The 21,269-nt window shown below is 39.6% G+C and overlaps 5 protein-coding genes across 5 annotated transcripts; 1 reads left to right on the top strand and 4 right to left on the bottom strand.

Annotated features, from left to right (window-relative positions):
* Positions 1-425: 425 nt before the first annotated feature.
* On the bottom strand, positions 426-1,540 carry LOC105203300 (protein FAM32A-like). The gene is made up of 3 exons (XM_011172076.3): positions 1,336-1,540; positions 1,046-1,178; positions 426-943 (listed from the first exon to the last, which is right to left on the bottom strand). The coding sequence occupies exons 1-3, from the start codon at positions 1,422-1,424 to the stop codon at positions 821-823; spliced, it is 345 nt and encodes a 114-aa protein (XP_011170378.1). The 5' UTR covers positions 1,425-1,540; the 3' UTR covers positions 426-820.
* Positions 1,541-1,833: 293 nt separating this feature from the next.
* LOC105203297 (protein ELYS) lies at positions 1,834-11,898 on the top strand. The gene is made up of 7 exons (XM_026137223.2): positions 1,834-2,261; positions 2,472-2,843; positions 2,949-3,252; positions 3,569-6,663; positions 6,812-10,046; positions 10,266-10,344; positions 10,512-11,898. Exons 1-7 carry the CDS (start codon positions 2,232-2,234, stop codon positions 10,690-10,692), a joined length of 7,296 nt encoding a protein of 2,431 aa, XP_025993008.2. The 5' UTR covers positions 1,834-2,231; the 3' UTR covers positions 10,693-11,898.
* Positions 11,825-16,044, bottom strand: LOC105203298 (coiled-coil domain-containing protein 50). Its single transcript, XM_011172074.3, has 6 exons — positions 15,709-16,044; positions 15,176-15,421; positions 14,817-14,879; positions 14,483-14,600; positions 14,215-14,380; positions 11,825-14,128 (listed from the first exon to the last, which is right to left on the bottom strand). The coding sequence occupies exons 2-6, from the start codon at positions 15,231-15,233 to the stop codon at positions 13,523-13,525; spliced, it is 1,011 nt and encodes a 336-aa protein (XP_011170376.1). The 5' UTR covers positions 15,234-15,421; positions 15,709-16,044; the 3' UTR covers positions 11,825-13,522.
* Positions 16,045-17,093: 1,049 nt separating this feature from the next.
* On the bottom strand, positions 17,094-18,533 carry LOC105203295. Its single transcript, XM_011172069.3, has 4 exons — positions 18,429-18,533; positions 17,913-18,014; positions 17,475-17,749; positions 17,094-17,382 (listed from the first exon to the last, which is right to left on the bottom strand). Exons 1-4 carry the CDS (start codon positions 18,451-18,453, stop codon positions 17,161-17,163), a joined length of 624 nt encoding a protein of 207 aa, XP_011170371.2. The 5' UTR covers positions 18,454-18,533; the 3' UTR covers positions 17,094-17,160.
* A 139-nt stretch (positions 18,534-18,672) lies between these two features.
* On the bottom strand, positions 18,673-21,061 carry LOC105206159 (28S ribosomal protein S5, mitochondrial). The gene is made up of 6 exons (XM_026137221.2): positions 20,911-21,061; positions 20,691-20,789; positions 20,245-20,595; positions 19,866-20,096; positions 19,554-19,753; positions 18,673-19,132 (listed from the first exon to the last, which is right to left on the bottom strand). The coding sequence occupies exons 1-6, from the start codon at positions 20,993-20,995 to the stop codon at positions 18,746-18,748; spliced, it is 1,353 nt and encodes a 450-aa protein (XP_025993006.1). The 5' UTR covers positions 20,996-21,061; the 3' UTR covers positions 18,673-18,745.
* Between the last annotated feature and the right edge of the window lie 208 nt (positions 21,062-21,269).

The raw sequence follows: 21,269 nt of genomic DNA, 5'->3' as shown, positions 1-21,269 counted from the left end.
AAGTTAACGGTTTATAAAATAAATTTAACCATGTTAAAAGTTACATGAACAAAAAGCTAACTCAAAAGTTACATTAAGATTAAATAATTAACTTAAAAGTTAATTGTGAAAACCATTATTTATTTTTAAATTTGAAATTTGTAACTTTTAAAGTTAAATTACTCAAAGCAATTATACGATCATAAAAAAAATTTTATTTTATTTGTAAATTAAATTTATATGAAATATAGAAATATTGTTTTTATGTGGCAATGTATTTTTTTTATAATCTATTTCTTTTACATAGATAAATTTGTAGCAATTCAACTTGGTAAATTAAAATTTGCGTTTCAAAAATAACTAGTTAAAGTTAAAAATTAAGTCATTTAAAATTAATCAAGTCAAGTTAAAAGTTAATAATTTTTTAATAAACTTTTAACTAGTTATTAGTTACAATCCTGAGATATATTTTATATACATACATACATACATACATATACATCATGTCTTAATTATATCTTAATTATACACAACGAGAACGAAGTAGAATGTACTCAATAATCTTATTAAATGCATAATACTAAGGATACATTTCTAAAATTTACAAGTACAATTTTTCGTAATATTTTTTTGTTGATTTTTATATCTATCATGTGATACTGAGAATTATAGAATTGAACAAATCCTTAAATAATTGAATTAAAGTGAGTTTTTTTACAAATATACATGAAATATATATACAGATATGCAAAATGTCATACTTTTTTATACTTTTAACTTAAAATCAATTGTTTACATTATATATGAATACATAAATAAACTTGTTAAGAAACATTGCAGTTTATTTTGTCCAGCTCACTTTAGGTATATCAAAGTGTTCCGTTAAGCTGTCCAGGTGTCGATTAAATTCCTCTACTCGTTGTTTATGCGTTTTAGAGGCTTTCTGTTTGATCCTTTCAGTTTGCTGTAAATTATTGCAGCGTTAAACGTCTTGTTAGCAATTTTTAAAATTAACTAATTGTTATTGTAGATACTATGTATTTATATATAATAGATGAATGCTCACCATTTTCTCTTGCATCTTCTGAAAAGCAAGCTCCGCCTTGGTTCGCTTCACTTCCACTTTTGGAGATTTCTCCTCCTCGATGATCTTGGACACCTCCACCAACTTCTTTTTTTTTCCTTTTTTATCCTTTTTCCTGTAAAAAGGAGACGCATCGCATGATTTGCGTTTCACTTTACTCCAAAAAGAGAGAAAGGAAAAAGGGTTGAAAAATCAAGCAACGAAAGCGAGTGACAATCTGTGACAAACTTAATTAACCTCGAGCTCAAGAAGAAGCGTTAGACGTTACTTACTTTTTGCTGACAGTCTGATCAGTCTTCAATTTTAGGGCGCCCTTCGCAACGTGTGCGTATGGATCATCCTCGGCGTTCGTCGCAGGCATCGTTAATTGCAATTATTATATATAATATCCGATAAAATTTGTGACAAACGAAAATATACTCCGACACAGCATGAAGTCAATGAAGTTTAGCTAGAAACAAAAAAGAACATGGATAATAGAAAGTATATAGAGTGTAACTCCGATGTATGTATGTATGTATGTACGCCTCTCCCACCTCCCACCTCTCACTATAGCGAGAGCTACGTAGAACAACCAATCAAAAATTGTTTCAACGAACCTAATTTGCACCACCACCAATCTCAGTAGGGATATTTCTTTTAAAAATTTCAAACGAGCCTCCGATTGGCCATTGCGTCGAACGAGTGGATGCATGTATGTATGCTGTCGCTGGTCATTGGTTGCTGCGCCACTGTGTGCCGCGCAGTGCGCCCAGCAATCCCAGCATTCCCAGCATGCTCAGTGCCATCAGTGCCAGAGTGCCGCTTTTTAGTACTTGTAGTAGTGGTATCGGTTCGCGCTTTTAAAATGCGTTAAAGCGAAAAAGAAAGAGTAGCAAAATAAATGATAGGTAATCTCAATTTCGTACGTAACACAATTTCAAATTACACCATCACAGTGTTCTTCCGATAAGTTACTTTCCGTGCAATCGCACGTGCAATTTTATCTCTTACGTATGATGAACGTGCCCGTCGTGCCTCCCGGCCAGTAGTCACGAGAACGAATGTGAGGTTTGGCGCTAACATAACCTACTTACGATCGTTGCAAGAACCAGCAAGAACGTAGGTTTTTTTTTTTTTTCAATGCAACGGCTTTCACCGATGTTATTTCGGTAGCCTGGCCTGAGAAATGAGGGAGCTAGAGGAAGTCAACTGCGAGGTAACGCGCTACATTAAGCTACATGTATTTCAATTATTTGGCGCGACCTATAACCTATTTTCTATTCCTATTCCTATTCCTATTCCTATTCTATTGCGATAGTTTTAAATATTGAGCATTGATTTTTCTACTTTGAGCCTATTTAAGATGAGTGAAGGAGCTCCTTGCTTATACATATCGATAATTTGTTGATTCTCTCGCTTCCCGTAGATTCGCAGGATCGTGAATCTTCAATTTCCAGTGTCAAACTGGTTAAAGAATTTAGAGTACGGTTCGCAATCTGCGAACCTCCAAGAGCACGACAGCGTCAGTGATTGCCGTGGGGGATTCCTGCACGATGCGACGTACGCTTGGCTGAGCTACGGCTGCCACTTGATAGTCTTCAATGTGAAGATAGGAGAGAGCATTAGCAGTTGGACGTTTCGTGGCGTTGTAACATCCGTTTCCCAATTTCCCGCGCAATCTGGAGAATTTCCATTGCTGTTGGTTGGAATAGATAATTGTGCGAGCAAACTAAAAGATTCCTCTGGTTTAGTATGTATATTTGATTGTACCACATCCCGCGTCTTAAGAGCTATACGCGTAAGTATTATTCGAGTATCTTCTAAATCACGTGCCTTTAAAGAAATCGTTAAAATTGTTAAGAATTGCAATTTAAAAATTGTCTCTTTGCACTTAATTTTGTAGATGCCATGCGGGATAGAACAAGTATGCATTGTGGCGGGTGGTGCGGAATGGGAGGAATTCAATGATAAGAGGTCCGATAATGTATTAAGCGAAATGGATGGAATGGCTTGTGTAGCTTTGCGTAACCTTCACCATATCATGATTGATCTCCGGAGAACTATATGGGACACGCACGATTTATCTGTCGTTCGAGACGAAACGTCACCGGCAGAGATAGACTTTTCTTCGACGAAACAAATTCGCGGTAGAGAGAGACGTCAATCCATTCGAGAAAAGCATGCAGCTTACAATTTGCTCAATGACCGTAAGTATGACATTAAATATAATACTTATTTAAGTATATTAATACTATAAATACTATTAAACAAAGAATAAAAATAAGAGAGGGACATACTATATTTTATTCCACAATTATAGAAAGTTAGTTTTTTTCATCCTCTAGTGAGAACAATCATTGATTGTTGAAAAATTCAATTTTTTGACACTTGTATGGAGGCAAACGAAAACCCGCCCTACTTTACCCCACATTACCCTATATGCAAATCTTCCTTTGACGAATCTTTAATTTTAATATCGATTAATCCGTGACATATTACTTAAAAATTCAATATATTCCTTAGGTATAGAAAAACACATTGGCTTTAACAGAGAAGATTTTGAATCGTCTCCTTTGCTCGGCGAGAGTCTGACCACTGTGATCATTAGTTCTATAAAAATTGGTTGTTTAATCTCCGGCTGTTTGGGCAGAGTGATAATTTGGCAAAACGACGGTTCCATAGGATGGATCAGTACACCTATCGACGAGAACATGATGGTTACGCATTTGGCTTTGTTGGAACCCACGGACGATCCTAGACCTTTTTATTATCTGTGGGTAGTGTTTCAGGACGAATTGGCCAAAGCGCCACCGATATTGCGAATGTACGCCATGTTATTTGGGAGGAAATACTGTGACAGAGAGATAAATTTATACTTTAATTTGGAAGATGATCCCAGTTTGAAGTTTGAAACGGAACTGAACGAAGGAGACAAGGTCGTCGGTTTATGTACCATTGAGAGAGAATCTAATCCGGAACAGACCGAATCGGTCAGTAGAAGAGGCGAGGATAATCTGTTGCTTATCGCGACCAATGACAGAGTATTTCTGTTTGATCTGAATCAATGGTACAAAGAGCAAATGCCGCACACCATCGGCGAGTGTCAGAATCCAAATAGTATATTGGCAACTTATCGTACACGATCGGATGCGCGAAACGAAGGTGACAATCGGGTCGCGAGTTTCGCATATAACCCGCATAGTTTGCAAGAGTTCTCCAGCAATAGCCCGAGCTCACCCGAAGAACTCTTCTACCCCAACTCCTTGTCATTCGAATGGATGGAGTTGAGCACGACGAAACTGACGTTTTGGATGACACGTGGCATTCAGACTGACCTGCTGCGCGAAATAGCTACGGCGGGTCCAGCCGTACTGATACAGCCGTTCGATACGTTTCACAGATGTCTCTCCGTCGGACTGATACCGTTCAATTCGGATTGCTCGTTCGCCAGCGATCAGAACGCCCAACGAGAAATGTTGCTGTCGCTCTGCTTGGAACAGCGATGGTCCACTTTTCTGATAAAATGCGCCATAGAGTGGTCGGACGGTAGTGCCTCTTATTTGTATCCCACTTTTCTCAAGTGGGGCGTCCAGAGAGCTTCTACGATAAAAATAATTGCGGATCGGCTCTGCATTCCTTTGTTCGATCAGTCAGGCAGCAGCATTGGCGAAGCTGACGTGAAAACTTTGCGATTTTGCTCACAGCAATTGGAATGTTTGTCAAATGTAGTGGGTAAATTGCCGCCCGCAACGATGGATTTGACGAAGCAACGAAGAACGTTGAGACGCGTGTCCACGTATTTCCAAGTACTCCTTTGGTTCTATGACGTAGGACTGTTGCCCGAAACGCAAGATTTGGAGGAGAAGGAAGATGAAGATGAAGATGAAGATGAAGAAGAAGAAGAAATGGAGGGGACGGCGGCAGCGGAAGCGGAGCGAGAACCAAAAGAGGAAAAGAAAACTCTATCCATCTCTTTAGCACTAAGAGTGCCTTATCCCTATGAAAAGCTTTCGGTGCTTTATAGAGAGAAACGAGCACAGCTTTCGAAGAGAAAGAATGGCAGCAATGACGAGAACGAACAAGATTTGTTTATCGACGAGCTGATAACTCGCGAATGTTCTACATTGAAAGCACAGTGGGAAAGAGAGGGTAGCGTCTCCATGCATGGCTGCTATCCACCGCCATCGCTGCAATCTTTACTACGATCTTATTTAACCGACTGTCATCAGACGGAAGCGAATGAAATTAGTTGCAGACATCAAATCACAATTTATCTTTTGATGGACCTGGCTATGCTGCTGCAGCGGCTGTATCCGGCGGTAAAACAGTTGATCAAATATCCGTCCGCGTTCATGATGAGCCCTAGCCTCATCAAGCTCACCCAGGCATTCTGGTTACTCGATCACGAGAATTATCAGGAATTTCTCGACACGATTACCGGCCAGTTAGTCTGCGACTCCGACATCAAGGATTGGCATCACAGACTCGTGTTGCGCACTCTGGTGCGGAACAATCAACACAAGCTGGCGCTCGTGTACCTTCGCGTGAGAAAACCTCCTCTGTCTTCCATGGAGGAACAAGGTATGGCGATGAGCCTCTCGGTGGAGCACGGTCTGGTGCAGTCCGCTTTCCATCGTCGGCCACCCTGTCACTACGAACAACTGCTAACCAGCTTCTTTCGAGCGTGCAAGAGATACGATAAGCTCGACGAAATTCTGCATTTAGTCTTAGACTCGGAAGAGGAGGATGTGTTCGTCAAGTTTCTCGAAGAGAACAAGATGGAAGATTTGCGATTGCTGTACTATTTGCAACGATGCCGATACGCGGAAGTAATTGGCGGCGGTTATCCGATACGACGATATCAGTCCAATTTGATCAAGGACGCGCAGTCCACGTCGTTCAGTATGCTCGGCGCGTACGACACGACCTTGCCTGACGTCACGAAACGATTTTCCACGAACGCGGCCGCGATCACAAATTCGGATGCGGATCTGAAAGTGCGCTATTCCAGACCAATGTCGCATCGCAAGAGCCACGACCAGTTGCGCAGTATATACGAAACGGTCATCACCAAGGCCAAAGAAACCTATCAACGAGGAGAGAAGAGCCAGATTCCGTTTGTCAGTGCGCCCTGCACGTCCTTGAGGCTCAACACTTACAGCGTAAATATGAACTGCGTGTTGTTCCCGGCGCTGATGCGTAAGAGTCGCGGTAAACGCACGGTTGGTGAAATTTACGAAGGAAACGAGAAGTATACGGATGACCTGTCGGATGACGTAAAACGCCGGAAGCTATCGGACGGGAATGTCTCACCGGAATGTAAGCGACTTTCGAAAGAATCAGAATTAATGAAAACGTTTGAGACACCTTTGGTAAAGCGCAAACCTAACGCCTCCACGGACAAGGATCGTGTTCCAGAGACACCGCAGTCAATTTTGAAGATTAGACAACTTGTAGGAAATTCAAGCGAGTCTTTTACCGCTACGCTCCAAGCAAAGGACGTCGTCACCGATAGATTGTCCGAGAAGGAGAGAAAAATTAATAGACAGATACGCTTTAATATCAATCAATGCATGAAAACTTTGGCATATGACGAAGAGGAGCAGGAGCAGGAGCGGGTGCCGGTGCCGGTGCAGATGCAGGAGGAGGAGGAGGAGGAGGAGGAGGAGGAGAGGGGAGGAGGAGGAGGAGGAGGAGGAGGAGGAGGAGGAAGAGGAGGAGGAGGAGGAACAGGAGCAGGAAGAAAAAGAAGAAGAGGAGGAGGAGGAAGAAGAAGAAGAAGAAAAAAAAGAGGAGGAGGAAAGGAAGCGAGAAGAGAATATTAACGAGACCAATATTCTTCCGAGTTCGAACGAAGCGAGTAACGATGCGTTCTTTAGTCCAAATTCGAATAGCAAATCAGCGTATTGCGAAAGCGCAATTTTGAGTGATAATAGCGGTACTTCCGGTAAGATTTATTGTTACGCCCGTCCGCGACCTAGTCTCAGAAGAAGTGCCTTACAATCGTCCGTGCAAGTGCCAGAGGAATTTTGCGCGAGGAAATCGAGTGGTTCCTCCGCAGACTCGTCCATCGCGACAACTTGGTCGACTTCCGATCAAAGGATGAACAAACCGTTTATCTCAGGTACATCGAGGAGACGTAGTTCCACGACGTCCACTTCCGTCTACTCGACCTCCGTACTGTCCCCCGACAGTAGCGTCGACTTGAGTTACTCGAGAAGATCAGGACGCACCAGTTCGTCGCAATGGAGATCGTCCGTGGTATGTGATGACGTTCATGGCAAGGATCATAAATTCGCCATTTCGTCTACTCCACTTACAAAGATTATAGTTGCTCAAACGTCCATTCATGAGAAGCGAACGATGGAGGAAGACGACTCGAGTAACGTTTACGAGATGGAAATGGAGAAAGATGTTGACGTGATAAGCGAGTCCAAGAGACCTGTGGACATTGAACGACCTGATTGCAGCAATGGAAACGATCTCGCGAAACAAGGAGATGGTACGGAGAATAGTACGAGACAGAACAAATACAATAACGGAAGAATTGCGAGGGAAGTTGGTTCGAATTTACAAAATGATGACTACGAGATGCCCGTACCGTCTGAATCTGAAAAAATTGCGGAATCGAGTCCGATTGTTTCGGACGAGTCCGAGAACGAGGACGAGGAGCTAGTTCGATTGCAAGACGATTGCGAGGATAATGACGAACACGAGGAGACATTCGAGAGTCTATCGGATACGCCGATGCATTTGGAAAGTCAAGTTCCCGCTTCTCGTTTGTCCCACGAAACTTGGAATCCGGGACACGGAACGGAAGATTGTAGCGTGACGAAACCCAACGGCTTACGAGAATCGATACGGATAATGAATGATGTTGATATGACCGACGACGAATCTGTGAATAGCAGAACTACGACACCGGCAGTACCTGATGAAGCGGATAATAATAAAGTAAAGACTCTAGAGTCTATGCCAATCGTTCATTCGGAGCACACGCTATGCGACATGCCGATTATTACGGACGATGAGTCCGATTCCAGTGTTAGAGAAACTGAAGAGCCAAAAGTGAAACGTGGTAGATATTCCAATTTACAAGAATCCCACGTCACTGAGAGTATCCAGGTGAAGAAAAACGGTGAGGAATCTAATCGAGTCGACGAGGAGTCAGGTGGAAGAGAGAGTGTTGCGAAGAAAAGTTTCGCCAAGACATCTCCACTGCGGTCCGATGCCGATGACAAGTCGAACAACATTTTTTCGAGCTATGTAAAACTGTGCAAAATAGACGACGAGGCCAAGATCAACGACGACGAGGAGGAGGAGGAGGAGGAGGAAAAGGAAGAGAAAGAGAAAGAGAAAGAGAAAGAGGAGGCCGTACCCAAAGAGACGGCCGAGAGGAAGCTGTCGGATGCTCAAAGTATCTCGAAAAGTGAGAGGAATCAAGTTGAAAACACGGATGTTTCATCCGTACGTGTGACTAGATCACGTAGAGCAAGTTCGATAGCAAGAGATATAGCAAATACTTCGGTGCGGCAAGAACCGGAGAAAATTATGAATCGTTCACGAAGAGCGAGCTCGATGACGAAGGATTCTCTGTTTCAAAGTATAGGGAGACCTTCCTCGCATGGATTGCACAGCGCGGATTCGACAGTGACAGCGTCAGGTACAGGCGCTGAGGAAGCTCCGTCTCCGCGAGTGCTAGATCTTGAAAAAATGTCACGTTCGAGGAGAGCGAGCTCGACGGCGAAGGAGGTGAAGATGGATTCTCCTTTGGGAAAGTTACGTGGCCGAAGAGCGAGTTCTCTCGCAAAGGACGTTCTAATGACGTCGATGACGATGGACGAGAATCTTGAGCGGCAATCGGAAAATCGGGAATCCGACGCGCAACGGTCAGCGAGAAGAGGTCGCAGATGCGCATCCGTAACGAAGGAGATGCTGCGAGTCGAGACGAAAGATAATGACTCCGAGAGCGTCAAGGACGGTGAGGAACTATCGGTGAGAAGAAGCACGAGACTCGCTTCTTTCGCCAGAAAAGAATTACAGGCGGACACCTCTGTGGCTGAGGGGAATTTCGCTGATTGCGAGACGAGATCGGAAAGCGGAGCGTCGTTCGTCACGAGATTGACGAGGGGGGGCGATGACGAGGAGAACGCCCTTGAGAACAAGAGGTCCTCGCGCCGTGCGAGAAAGTCTTCGGTATCGTCCGACGTATCCGTAGATGGTGCAACGACAAACAGATCATTGAGATCATCCACGAGGGATTTGGATAAGGGATTTGGACGTTCGAAACAGCAGTCTGTTGTTAAAACGACTCGGAAACGACGCGGTAGTTCGGTACCCAAGGAGCTGACGGCGCAGTCCATAGAAGAATCACGGCGACGTAGATCTAGTAGTGTCGTCAAAGAGATCATCCCGGAGGTCGCCGAAGAAGAGGAGGAGGAGAAGGAGGAGGAATCGAGGACGTCCGGAAGTTATATCGCCACGAGAGATACCGTAAGATCCAAGGAGACCGTGATCGATAGATTAACGACAAATGCGCGCATTCGAAGCACGTCCGTATTGTCCATACCGGAGGAATTGGAAGAGATTTTAAATTCGCCGTTGAGAGAGACGAGATCCACCCGGAGAAAGGCTATGCAAAGTAATGTCAGAGAGAGAAGAGCGTGTAGCGTCGATGTGACACAGATGGAGATGAAAAAGAGAGTCGGAAGTATGGTCGCGACGAGTATTGCGCCGGTATCGCCGATAGCGGAAGAGCCTGTGGAAAGTGAGGATGGAGTTAAACTTGATAAAGTTGAAAGGATGGATAGTGAAATCGTGCAAGATTCGCCAGCGTCCAAAAGAAGGACAGCGTCAACCGCGACGATCGAAGAGACGAAAAAGAACACGGTGAAGCCGAAACGAGGGAGACCGCGTAAGATCAGCGTGAGTCAAGAGTCCAGCGATCTATATTCCTTCTCGCTGCCGGAAAAGATGGATGATGTGCCATCGAGTGAGAAAGGTAACTGGATTGCGATTTGACAAAAGAATGATCTTGTGTCGCGAGGAGAAACGCTCTACAAATAATATCTTTTCAAAATTACTTAGTAAATTATCTTTTGAATTATCTCTTCTTTCCTTAAGAGATTTCTATTTTTATCAACTTTTTACATAATTTATGCGTATTACAATCGATTAAATACTATTTACAATTAATGAGATCCTGCTCTTTAATTTACAGACATTGGAGAAGTACCGAAATATGTGTTTTCACCGCCCCAAACCAGATCTAAAAACATCTCTTCGAATCAACATCGTAGGTTGTTATTTCTTTGTTATTAATTGATTTGATAATTTTTCTCACATTCTTCTTTCGTCGCTGTGTACTTTTTTTTCAAGCTTTAATCGTTTGTATTTCTTTTCTTTTCTTTTCATAAAGGGGAGACAGAGAAATTTAGTTGATATTCTTTGTATTTATTTTTCACAGAAAAATAAGCTCGTTCATACCGAGTTCTTATCAGGAAGGACAACAACGGCCCACTATTATTAAGAAACCTCATGGCATCGTCGATTCCGGTCAACATGCTCGTTTAGTCAAAAACACTTATGGATCGCGATTTCGAAAAAGATTCGTTGTATTGAAAAGATCCAAAAATACAACAGATTAAAGAAGAAAACTTGTCGCAAGTTCTGACGAATCCGCACATCACGCACATTTTGGTTTTGTAAATCTTTCAATTTACTTGTAAATTTATTTTGTATATTTTTTGTCCCATTTCTACATTTTTTTTTTTTAATTTTTATTATACGCGCTTTTGTCAAAACGACCGAAATTACTCGTTGCAAAGGATTAAGTTTTAGCACTTATAGGCGCGAAATGGTACGTGAAATAAAAGAAATATTAGATAACGTTACGTAAAGAATGTTGACCAGTTTCAGCGTCTATATTTGGATAAAAATATAGTACAAAGTAATTTCTCTAATATGATGAACAACTACGAATGCTGATAATCATAGAGTAAAAGATTGGACTGTATTCTAGTTAAAAAAAGGAAAAACAATCGCTTTACTTAATATTGGTACTCTAGTGGGCAAACAAGTTCAATATTGTTTGTAAAGATAAAACAACTTTAATAAGATGAAGAATTTGATATTTTTTTCTTTATGGACAAATAAATTTCTTTCAATACTCCGATGATTAGCTAATGTATTCTTTTTTTTCTGACATGAATTATAAATTTAAGTTATGGTTGGGGAAAATCAACTATTTTTCGAACTTTGATCTTTCTTTTGTCTTCAATAACGTAAACTTTCAAAAATTATTTTTATCAAAGATACTATGTAAATTTGCATAATTGAATTAAATTATATTATTAATTATACATGTCGTGGCATAAGAAAAAAAGATTACGTTTCCTACAACTTCGTATCGCATATAAGTATCGTATTATTTCTATATCGATACACGAATTGGCAAGTGGAGGAAAATATGAAACTACAATGAACGTCGTGTCTCAAAATATATTCTAACGATAAATTATGAAAAATTGAAATAATTAAACAATGTATTATATCAAACATCGACACACATTCGCGCGCGCGCGCGCGCGCACACATTTTTTTATCATTACAATAATATTCATTCCGTTTACGTACATTTTTAAAAGATATACTACTGTCAGTTCCTTTTTATAATATTTTTAGATTTTCATTTTGTAACACAGGATTCTTCGCTGCACACTTTGCATATAATATAATACAGCCCCCTTATAATATTTTCGGCAAGAAGACGATGTATCATATCTTTGTAAATAATTTATTAACATGCTCATGTATAGTTGTATCGATACACAATAAACGTAAAAGAAAGGTAATATGTGATAGTATCAAACGAGGGAAAACTCCACTCTCATTACAATTGACATAATCGTTACGAAAGGAATTCATATATATTCTAATGGAATATCTTGAACAACTACCAATAAAGATTCTTATTCTTCCGAGTACACGATCCTTATATAAGTTAGTAAATAATACATTGTATACATACAATAGGTCCTTTATAATGTCAGAGTATTAATAATAAATAAATTCAAAGCGTTTCATAAAGGTGTCATTTTGAAATTACAGTAATTGTAGATATTGTTTTTTTTTGAAGACGAACAAGTATATTCTGCGTAACAATTTTTTTTTTTTTGCAAAATTCCAACGTTTCTCTTTGATATATTATAATCAACAATATATGCCCAAGTCCAAATATTTTGAAAGCTTGCTCGTACCATATTTTATTGTATATTTTAAAGTTCAAAAAATATCGTAATACGCAAGAATCGTTGAATCTAGATCTTTACCCATACGCAATGCGCACATGTACGTGCACTTTCTTTATATCATCTCAACACTTTTTTGAAAGGCCAACATCAAAGTGTTATCTTTGGCAATATGCGTTGTCATTCCTTACGTTCTATCTTACTGACTATAAAAGGATTTAGTAATTACGATCTATTATTAAATTAAGCATGTTATGAAGAATCCTTATAGCGTTGAAGGATATGTGTAGTAGAAATGTATTGGTGATCTTATAAGAGCAAATTTTAACGTGTTGGAAACGTGAAAGATTCTCTTAAATGTGATCATTTAAAGCATGATTTGGAAAAAAGTTTCCATAATTTCTCAATTTTTTTTTGTCATAATCTGCTCATGCGTTTCAATTGCACTTTGTATATCTGGCCCATCTACGTAAATTACGAGATTCAATGATAATTTCTTTTGTAGTTGATCAATATTTGTACATTAATACCGATTACTTGTCGCATACAAATGCATCAAGTTAAAAAATATGTCTCATATAAATCGTTTTCTGATTGTCCAAGCTATAATCTTTGCTTTTATTTTGCATAAAAAATGTCAAAAATTTTAACACGTGAAAAACACGTGTTAACATTAAAAAATAATATTTATATACTAGTGTCTTTATATACTTAATACATATTTATATGTACATCAGAGTGTATAGCCATCAAGAAACATGAAAAGAAAATCGAGGACGGTACAGTCTATCCATTCGGATATCAACAGTTATAAACTTCATTTTACTGCTGAGTAATTCATTAATATTTTAAGTTAAGGCTCTTAGGTTTCTTTAAATGCCCCTTTTAAAAGGCACATTTATATACTCATTTGCTCAACGTATGGCAGTATTGATTTACATCATCGCATATGGCAGTACATTCTATTAATATAAAGAAACTTATAAAATAATCATAAAATTCTGAAATTCATTCACTCACACATTTTGCGAAAGTGCGCGCGTGTGTGCGTGTGTATTACATAAATGTTATCAATCAATGCTCAATACATAACGAAATTCTCTCTTTATAGACAGTCCTTAAAAATGAATACTGTTTATTAATTCATGTCATCATTCGATGGCAATAAAAAAGAAAAAAAGGAATTTTTTTGTAAAAAATATTGATCCCTCTTAACTTTTATGATATTTTACTGATGTTTACACCCGTCTTTAACTCGCCGCTTGTGCTTCTCCTCGTGAGCGTTAGACGGCGATTGAGCCTGATTTCGTCGCTGACCTTGAATTGGCATGTAACACGGTACATCATCTGCCATTAGTTCTTGCGGTGGCGTCGGCAAAACGTAAGTGGGACTTATCGTGCTGCTCGAGCTGCTCGAAGTAGTACCTCGATGCACGTTATAAGTAGGATCGATAATGGTCGCGACGTTTGCCATTTGTTGTACATTGTCACTGGGATTGTCCAGTGTCTGAATTTCTTCGGGATCTTCCGAATACTGAGAATAATTGGCAGGATAACGGGTTCGACTCTTGATCGATGGAGTCTTCAAGTCTAGTCTGTCTGGTCTCTGTGGTCGTTCCGTGAGATTCTGTTCATCCGCCTGCTGTTGCTGCAGACGCTCTAGTTTCTTCTGCCTCGCTCTCTCTCGTGCTTTACGAGCTTTTGCACGCTCCTTTTCCTGAAGCATTCGTGCCAATTCGGCATCCTGCGCTTCCATCGCCAATTTTTGATCCAACATTAATTGCTCGTCTTCCGGACCGTCGTGTTCTTCTCGTTGCATCTTTTTTGCCAGCTCCTTAAAAAATTATGGGTGTGTACATACATGGGTGCATATATATGTATTTATATATCATATATACATATATATATATTTTTTTTTACCTCATCTTTTTCTTCTTGCATACGTCTTTCAAATTCTTGCTGCATAGCTTCATCTCCCAATCTTAATTGTAATCTCATCATTTCTTGCAATTCGCGCTCTTTTTGCCTTTCCTCTCGCTCCAGAGAAAGTGCAAACTGCCTCGCAACAAGAGCATCTCTCTCTTCCCTTTGACACAAAACAAAAAAGACAAGAAAAAAAAGGGAAAATCATAAAACATTAATATAAAATTACTCTATTCTTAAATAATACAACTATAATATTACTAACTGTTGTTGAATGTAAGTTTGATATCTCAGTGCTTCCAATTCCTGTTCGACTCTGGCTCGTGGCGTATCTTCCCTCACCTGTGCATTACGAGTTTTGTTGCCGGTATAATGTTCCTTAACTATGAATCATAAGAATCATATATTAAAATAAACCTTTTACAGATCTTAATAACAGATGTAGGTACACATGTTTTGTATATGCGTAAAATATTCAAATGTTTCTAAGCATCTACATATTGTACAAAGTATTTTAACTTTTTCTTCTATTTTCAACAAAATTATTATTGCATGTACACATTTACATTAATATATTAGAGTATAAAATTTTCACATACTTTCTTCATCCTGAAGCCGATACGCCAATGCACCATCCTCATGAACCAACCATTCGCGGCATACTGCAAAATTGCACAAGTGCAAATCTATATTACGAATGCCAATGGAATGACTAATCGCGCGTCACGCACGCTCCTTTAATAATATTTCGCCTATTCGTCTATTCGTTCTCAAACTCGCATATTGATTCGTTTTTTCACGCGTGTTTCTCATATGGAAAACAAGCTTTTTGTACCAAAATATAAAATATATTAAGTGAAAGGAAGGAGTGAGCACGCATCAAATCATAGACGAGCGAGCGAGCTTGAGGAATAATTTAAAAAAAAAAAAAAAAAAATTGCGTGTCTCACGATCTCACCTTCGTTTACACGACCCGCCTTTGGTAGGGTGTCCGAGCTTAGCACGGATTTCGCCATTGCACCTTCTCGTCCGTCTCACGCGGACACGTCCCAGCGGAATGTTGTCGACGACGCGAACTATGTTTACAACCACCTTGCGCGAGAACAACGCTGTCTCCTCTCCATCCATTAAAAGGACTCGATGCTTCCGAGACCCAAGACTGCCCAGACTGCCCAAGACTGGCTCCACTTGGCTTCACTGCTGGCTGCGTCGTGAATAGAGTTGAATAGAGTCGAGCGACTATGCGACTACGCAGCACTACATAGTCCGCAGTAATTGGTAATCTGTACACGCGCACGCACACTCTCAGGAACGAGGATTTATTTTTGATTTTTTTTTCCACTTACGGAATACAATTTCGTACAGTTCTACCTGTCATCGTATAATTATCACGGCATAGAAAATTTTCCTTAGAAATTTTTGTGCCAATATCAAGAGAGCTGATCGTTAGCAGAGAGTATCGTTACGAAAGTTGTCGACTTGATCTCGTACCTGCTGCAGAAAGTGCAGAATGCAACAAGCGCATATCTCTGCGTTGCGTAGCACTGTAGCAGCGAGCACTGCGAGCAGCCGTGAAAATCGCGACGAACAGTGACAAAGCTGCACTGCTGCAGTCGTCACGATGAATGATATCAAATGATGTCGTTCGCGTGGGAAAAGAGTCAACTTTTCGCGGAACGGATAGTAACAGTAAAATACAATAGATAGTAGTAGCGCGGATGAATGGATCGCGAGAGCGTACGGTGAAAGGGGTGAAACGAGAGCGACCGAGAGAAGAGAAAGGAGCAAACTTAACCTAACCTAACCTAACTTAATCGGGGTCAATGATACTGCGCGCGAGCGCCGAGCGGGGCCACCTACCATCTATCCACATCTATCGAGGCTAAAGACGAACGTCAGATGAAATATATTTTCTGTTTCCGATTCCGATCTGACAGTAAACTGTAAAGTCAAAGTGTCGTCAAGTGAATGGCGGGGGGGGATCGTAGAATTAGTAATTCGTTTCGTAGGGCCGGTTCACTGATTCACTCGGATCCATTCACCATAATTCACCACTCTAGTTCGCACACCCATTTCCGCGATTAGCTGAATCAGTGAAATTTAAGAATAGTCCGCAATTGCAAAACTTTAAAATTTAAAATACGATATTTAATATCTTTAATTAATTATTAAAACGATGAAAAACTTGGGTTAGGAATAATCAGTGGTATTACCGAAGGAGAGACGGTCCTCCTCACCCTGTTACATACAATTAACGCTTCTCGCGGATTTCATTGTGTGATAAATTCATTCGTTATATATCTATGCAATTTAACCATTTTAAAGTAATATACAAATTATATTATTCAAATTTATCCATTTTATTATACATATAAATAAATAAAAACATGTATACAATTACATGCGTTATAACATATAATTAATAATTTAATTTTGTTTGCAAAATATTTATATATTTATAATACACACTCGTACGTTATACATATACATATGTGTATATACACACACGCACGCACGCACGCACACATTCACATATTTATATTTATGACATTAGTCTTGCGTTGCTATAAAGTGCAGTGTGTTGGCCATATTAAAAATATCAGTATCCGTGGTATTTGACAATTCTGCTAATTTTGCTACGATAACTCGCTCTTCCGAGGCATTCGAATCCAAGCATAGAAAGTACGTTGTGCAATATATTATCGCTGCACTTAAAAAAAGAATATTTGATTTCAGTGACATCAGTTTCCTGGATATACATTCTGCATTTCGAATGTCCTTGCGCATGTAATATAAATCAAATTGCGAATACAATTTGTCATGCTGGAAGTATTTTATAATTTTTTTAGCTGAGATACGTATGTGGTGTAAGTAGATTTTGCATGAAAAAAAAAAAAAAAAAAGAAATATGATAATAGATGATACACTGAATGTCGAGTCGATTCAAACCTTTAGGTAAGCCAAGTCCAACAAATCTATCGAAACGTTAAGCATGTTTGGTGTTTCACCGAGACCTGTCGCCGCCAGAAAAATTTCGATGCAGTGTAACGGGGTGTAAAGGGGCATTTTAAATTCTACCGTTTTGTAAACTTTTATTTCCGAAGAGGAAATGATCGTTTGCGTATATTCACATTCTTTGTCAATCTGATATAGAACATTGAGAATCTACAATATAGTGGAACAAACGGCACAATACTAAGATGACAATGGATGATTTATCACAATATAATTGTAAAGCATATTATTTTTCGATGTACCTGCGATATTCCTAAAGCAGTAGAATGAGAATCCATTTTACATGCCAATTGAAAACACGACATTAAAATCAGTTTGGCTTCAGCAGAGACTTTCTCACAGGCTTCAAACCACGACGCTTCGGACGGATCATTCGTAGTTTCAGTCTTGTAAATCTCCCAAAAATGTTTACACATGAATCTGTCGTACAGTTGGATGGCCATGTACTTGACGTTTGGCTCTAGCTCCAAGTATTCTGCTATCTTGAAGGCAGCTTTCATAATAGACGCTGGAATCGCTGACAGACGTAACAACATTTTAAGACATCAACAATTTGCAATCTGCGATATCGTTAATTCAACGTACGTTCGTTTTCCTTCCCTTCGCCAAACGATATTCGCGATATTTTCTTATTTGATTGCGCACGCCTTACAATCTATTCTCTCTCTCGTTGGGCTTACCTATGAATGGCATGGCAAAATCGGTTGCGCTGGTAATCTGCTCCTGCTCTTGCTTTCTTATCGTTTGCTGAATATGTTCCACCCAATCGTGAATCAACGGTTCTAGCAACAAAAGCAAGTTTAACGATAAAAAAGAGAGAGAGAGAGAGAGAGACAAGAGAGTATAAAATAGAAAGTGAAACGCTCTAGTTTCACACTCCGCTTCCGCGTGTAGGGACCGTCCTTCCCGAGTGTATCCTCCTCACCCTCCGGGAGATGACATTTTATCCTCGTTTAACAATAAAGATAAAATGACAGGAACCCTTGGGAGGAGGGGTTTCGAACACATCTCGGGTGACGTATGTACATTACTTATACCTTTTCATACCTTCTTTGACACACAAAGAATTGATACTCTGATTAACATTCATATATTAATATTCACATCGCAAGTAATATTTTATTAGATTATAAATAAAAATCGCAAATACAGATGCAAAATTGTTGAAAATGTCTCAAATAGATAAATGTGATTACCAATGTAAGCTGTATCTAGATCCATTTCAATCGTAAGCGTATAGATCGTGGCAATTTATATTTACAAATTAGTACGCGCCATTATGAGCGTCATAAAATATCAAAACATAGATTTGCACCCTCTCGATAAAAAGATTTTTATACTCGTTCGATGAGTTTCGGAACGCGTGCTATCATCACGTCCAATTAGAATTGCTTTTGCAAAAATGACAAGAATAATGGCAAATAAATGAATAACATGGTATTTTTCCAGGGGCTGATCTAAAAACTTTATTTAGAATCACGTATAGAATATAATGATCGATAGAGTATACCCTTCATTCCTCCGTTTCATTACTTTCGCTTCGCTTCGGCTTAGGTCGCAGCTTAGCCTCTGGATATTTTTCAGTTAGAAAACTATGCAACGCTCCATACTCTGCCATTAGATTTATTTTTGTTTCATCAAAATGCCTTCTTCGTTCCAGCTTTACCAATCTGTTTTTCCAAGATGGAAGTTTCGTGTAGAATGGCGGATTTTTCTTTTTTTCCAATGTTACTTTACCACCCAAAACATATTGAGTAAAATCGAGGATCTCGTGGGACGCCACTTGTTCTGGCTTTCTAACTTCCGATGGTGAAGCGATCACTACTGGATAATTCCCGTTTTCCGATTTAAACTCAACCAAATGCAGTTTTTTTTCGTCCGCTAGTTGTTGATACGATTTCTGGAAAAAAAAATTTTTTTTTAAATTTGATCTGACATAACGCAATGACTTTCGACTGAAATGATTTTTCGCTGATGTAACACGTAGCGTGATTACATTTGCGTATTATCATAACGGAATACCAAATACTCGGCTTAGATTATTTCTTTTATCTTGATCAATATTTCGATATAAATAATAAAACAGCAGTTAATAACACGCGCGCGCGTGTACATTTGTACAGTTCCCAAGTATTCATTTAGATAAATTTAAGAAATCTGTTGTCAATTTTTTGCAATTTAAAGAGAGATTAATAAATTTTAAGAGCTTTGCATGTAAAAAGTCCGTTTCGAGATCGACATCTCCCAATATCTATCCAAAGAGAAGATATCTAAAGAGATGCATTAAACACTCGGAATATATTGCAAGGTGAAAAACATACCTGTTGTAATAAACCGATAAAGAAAGCTTTTACGATGTGCTGTAAATTTATGGAACCTTCTACTTTGGCATGCATATCCTTTATGCCAATCGCTTCGCAACATGCTATTAACGCACGATGGCAGACGAGTCCGTAACCTTGATGCATTTTCTTAACAAATATCTTTGTGTTTCCAAATTGTGTGAAAAAGTCATGTAACACTGAAAACGACATACACAGAGATTGGAAGGGCATTATTAAAAGGAGAGAGAGAGAGAGAGAGAGAGAGAGAGAGAGAAAAAGAAACTGAGGGAAACGCAGTCATATTATTACCCGTATGTTCCTTGTATCTAGGAATATACATTAACCTTAGACCCGCCCTATTCTTAGCCATCTTTATAGCAGCTTTTTGAGCAGGTGCTTTTCCCAGTGCAAATCCAGCTAGACCATTTCCATTTCCCGTTATGACAAATGTACTGAATCTGCTTTTACGTCCTAGATTACCAGTCATACAATTTACCATTTTGCTTTCCAATACCCAAGTTTCAAAGCCTTCAAAGGTATCTGAAACGCAACAATAGGCACTATGCGATCACTGTTTGTTATCACAGGGTTGCTAGGACTCAAAAGTAGAAAAAAATCAAGTTAATAGACGAGAGTACGGAGCATCGAAAATATTAAGTTGAAAAGATGCGATACGGCAAATAATAACCTTCTCCAATAGGATCGGGCGGTCCGATCCTTCGACCACCCATCTGGGCGCTCGTCCAACCACGTTCCAATGGTGATAATTTTATCCGTTTTGGCCTAGTCTGTGAACTTTGCCGTAGCTTTGCGAGTCTTTCCTGCCTTTCGGGATCCACGGGTAACTTTTGCTGTTGAACGAGTTCTCTTCCTCGAAACACAGGAGTATTGAGGCCAGGAAATTGTATAGGAATTTTTCCCACGCCGATAATCTGACCCTTGTTTAAATCTCTCTTTCTCGCCAAGCCTTTCGCTCTACCTCTGCGCCTTCCCGCATTGCTAACACTCGTCACGCCTTTCCACAATTCTTCCGCAGGTTCTGTGAAAGAAGAGGTAAGATTATTACCAATTATTTTCTATTAGGTTATAAACCAAATCTATAAGATGTTACGCCTACCAAAACTCTCTACTCACTATTTACGAAGAATGTCGAATTCTTCGTATCGTATAGCAAAGGGACGTGCGTCTTCAGTAGGTGCGAAGGATCGACCTTAGTAAATAAGTAACGTGCATCTGAAAATGTTATAACTTTGTGTCAGCGAAAAAATTGATGTGGATTAAATGTACGTGTAAATTATATGAATAATTTTGTAAACGATAAGACGATATCGTTTTTATTCATCATCTAGCATACCGTTGCTCACGAGTGGAACATTTTTTAACGAATATCTGAAAAGTCCAGAAGAGCGTAACAAACACGTTCGGATAGTAGAGGCCATTTTCTATAATGAGTTTTCTACAATGAGCTATCAGCTGATGACATAAGTTGTAAGCCATAAGAATTGACCAATCACAGTCGAATGTGAAGAGCAAAGGACAGAGATATATCGCCGAGAGGAGACAGGAGATGGGTAGAGTCCTATATAAAGAGAGAAGCAACATCGAACCCCCACCACAACCTTCAGTATCCAATTGAGTCTTCCATCGCCATTTTGGGACCGCCAACGTCATCAAGCACCAATAACACCATTCGTATCATTTTACAAACAGCTG

The sequence above is a fragment of the Solenopsis invicta genome, chromosome 3 (genome assembly GCF_016802725.1).
Source record: "Solenopsis invicta isolate M01_SB chromosome 3, UNIL_Sinv_3.0, whole genome shotgun sequence".
NCBI classification, from domain to species: Eukaryota; Metazoa; Arthropoda; class Insecta; order Hymenoptera; family Formicidae; genus Solenopsis; species Solenopsis invicta.
Note: the sequence above shows the minus strand (reverse complement) of the source record. Positions and strands in the feature narration are given on the sequence as shown.

What these genes read in the sequence shown, in the direction of transcription:
- LOC105203300 (XM_011172076.3), bottom strand. Translation starts at nt 1,424, where the DNA reads ATGCCTGCGACGAACGCCGAGGATGATCCATACGCACACGTTGCGAAG. An exon ending in GATCAGACTGTCAGCAAAAA is followed by an intron (nt 1,179 to 1,335) that starts GTAAGTAACGTC and finishes TCCTTTTTACAG; the next exon opens with GAAAAAGGATAAAAAAGGAA. An exon ending in AGAAGATGCAAGAGAAAATG is followed by an intron (nt 944 to 1,045) that starts GTGAGCATTCAT and finishes AATAATTTACAG; the next exon opens with CAAACTGAAAGGATCAAACA.
- LOC105203297 (XM_026137223.2), top strand. Translation starts at nt 2,232, where the DNA reads ATGAGGGAGCTAGAGGAAGTCAACTGCGAG. An exon ending in GCGTCTTAAGAGCTATACGC is followed by an intron (nt 2,844 to 2,948) that starts GTAAGTATTATT and finishes TTAATTTTGTAG; the next exon opens with ATGCCATGCGGGATAGAACA. An exon ending in TTACAATTTGCTCAATGACC is followed by an intron (nt 3,253 to 3,568) that starts GTAAGTATGACA and finishes TATATTCCTTAG; the next exon opens with GTATAGAAAAACACATTGGC.
- LOC105203298 (XM_011172074.3), bottom strand. Translation starts at nt 15,233, where the DNA reads ATGGCGAAATCCGTGCTAAGCTCGGACACCCTACCAAAGGCGGGTCGT. An exon ending in CAAACTTACATTCAACAACA is followed by an intron (nt 14,381 to 14,482) that starts GTTAGTAATATT and finishes TTTGTGTCAAAG; the next exon opens with GGAAGAGAGAGATGCTCTTG. An exon ending in TGCAAGAAGAAAAAGATGAG is followed by an intron (nt 14,129 to 14,214) that starts GTAAAAAAAAAT and finishes TAATTTTTTAAG; the next exon opens with GAGCTGGCAAAAAAGATGCA.
- LOC105203295 (XM_011172069.3), bottom strand. Translation starts at nt 18,453, where the DNA reads ATGGATCTAGATACAGCTTACATTG. An exon ending in TCTAGATACAGCTTACATTG is followed by an intron (nt 18,015 to 18,428) that starts GTAATCACATTT and finishes TTTTGTTGCTAG; the next exon opens with AACCGTTGATTCACGATTGG. An exon ending in TTTTGCCATGCCATTCATAG is followed by an intron (nt 17,750 to 17,912) that starts GTAAGCCCAACG and finishes TACGTCTGTCAG; the next exon opens with CGATTCCAGCGTCTATTATG.
- LOC105206159 (XM_026137221.2), bottom strand. Translation starts at nt 20,995, where the DNA reads ATGGCCTCTACTATCCGAACGTGTTTGTTACGCTCTTCTGGACTTTTC. An exon ending in TTCGACATTCTTCGTAAATA is followed by an intron (nt 20,596 to 20,690) that starts GTGAGTAGAGAG and finishes CTTCTTTCACAG; the next exon opens with AACCTGCGGAAGAATTGTGG. An exon ending in TAGATACAAGGAACATACGG is followed by an intron (nt 19,754 to 19,865) that starts GTAATAATATGA and finishes TGTCGTTTTCAG; the next exon opens with TGTTACATGACTTTTTCACA.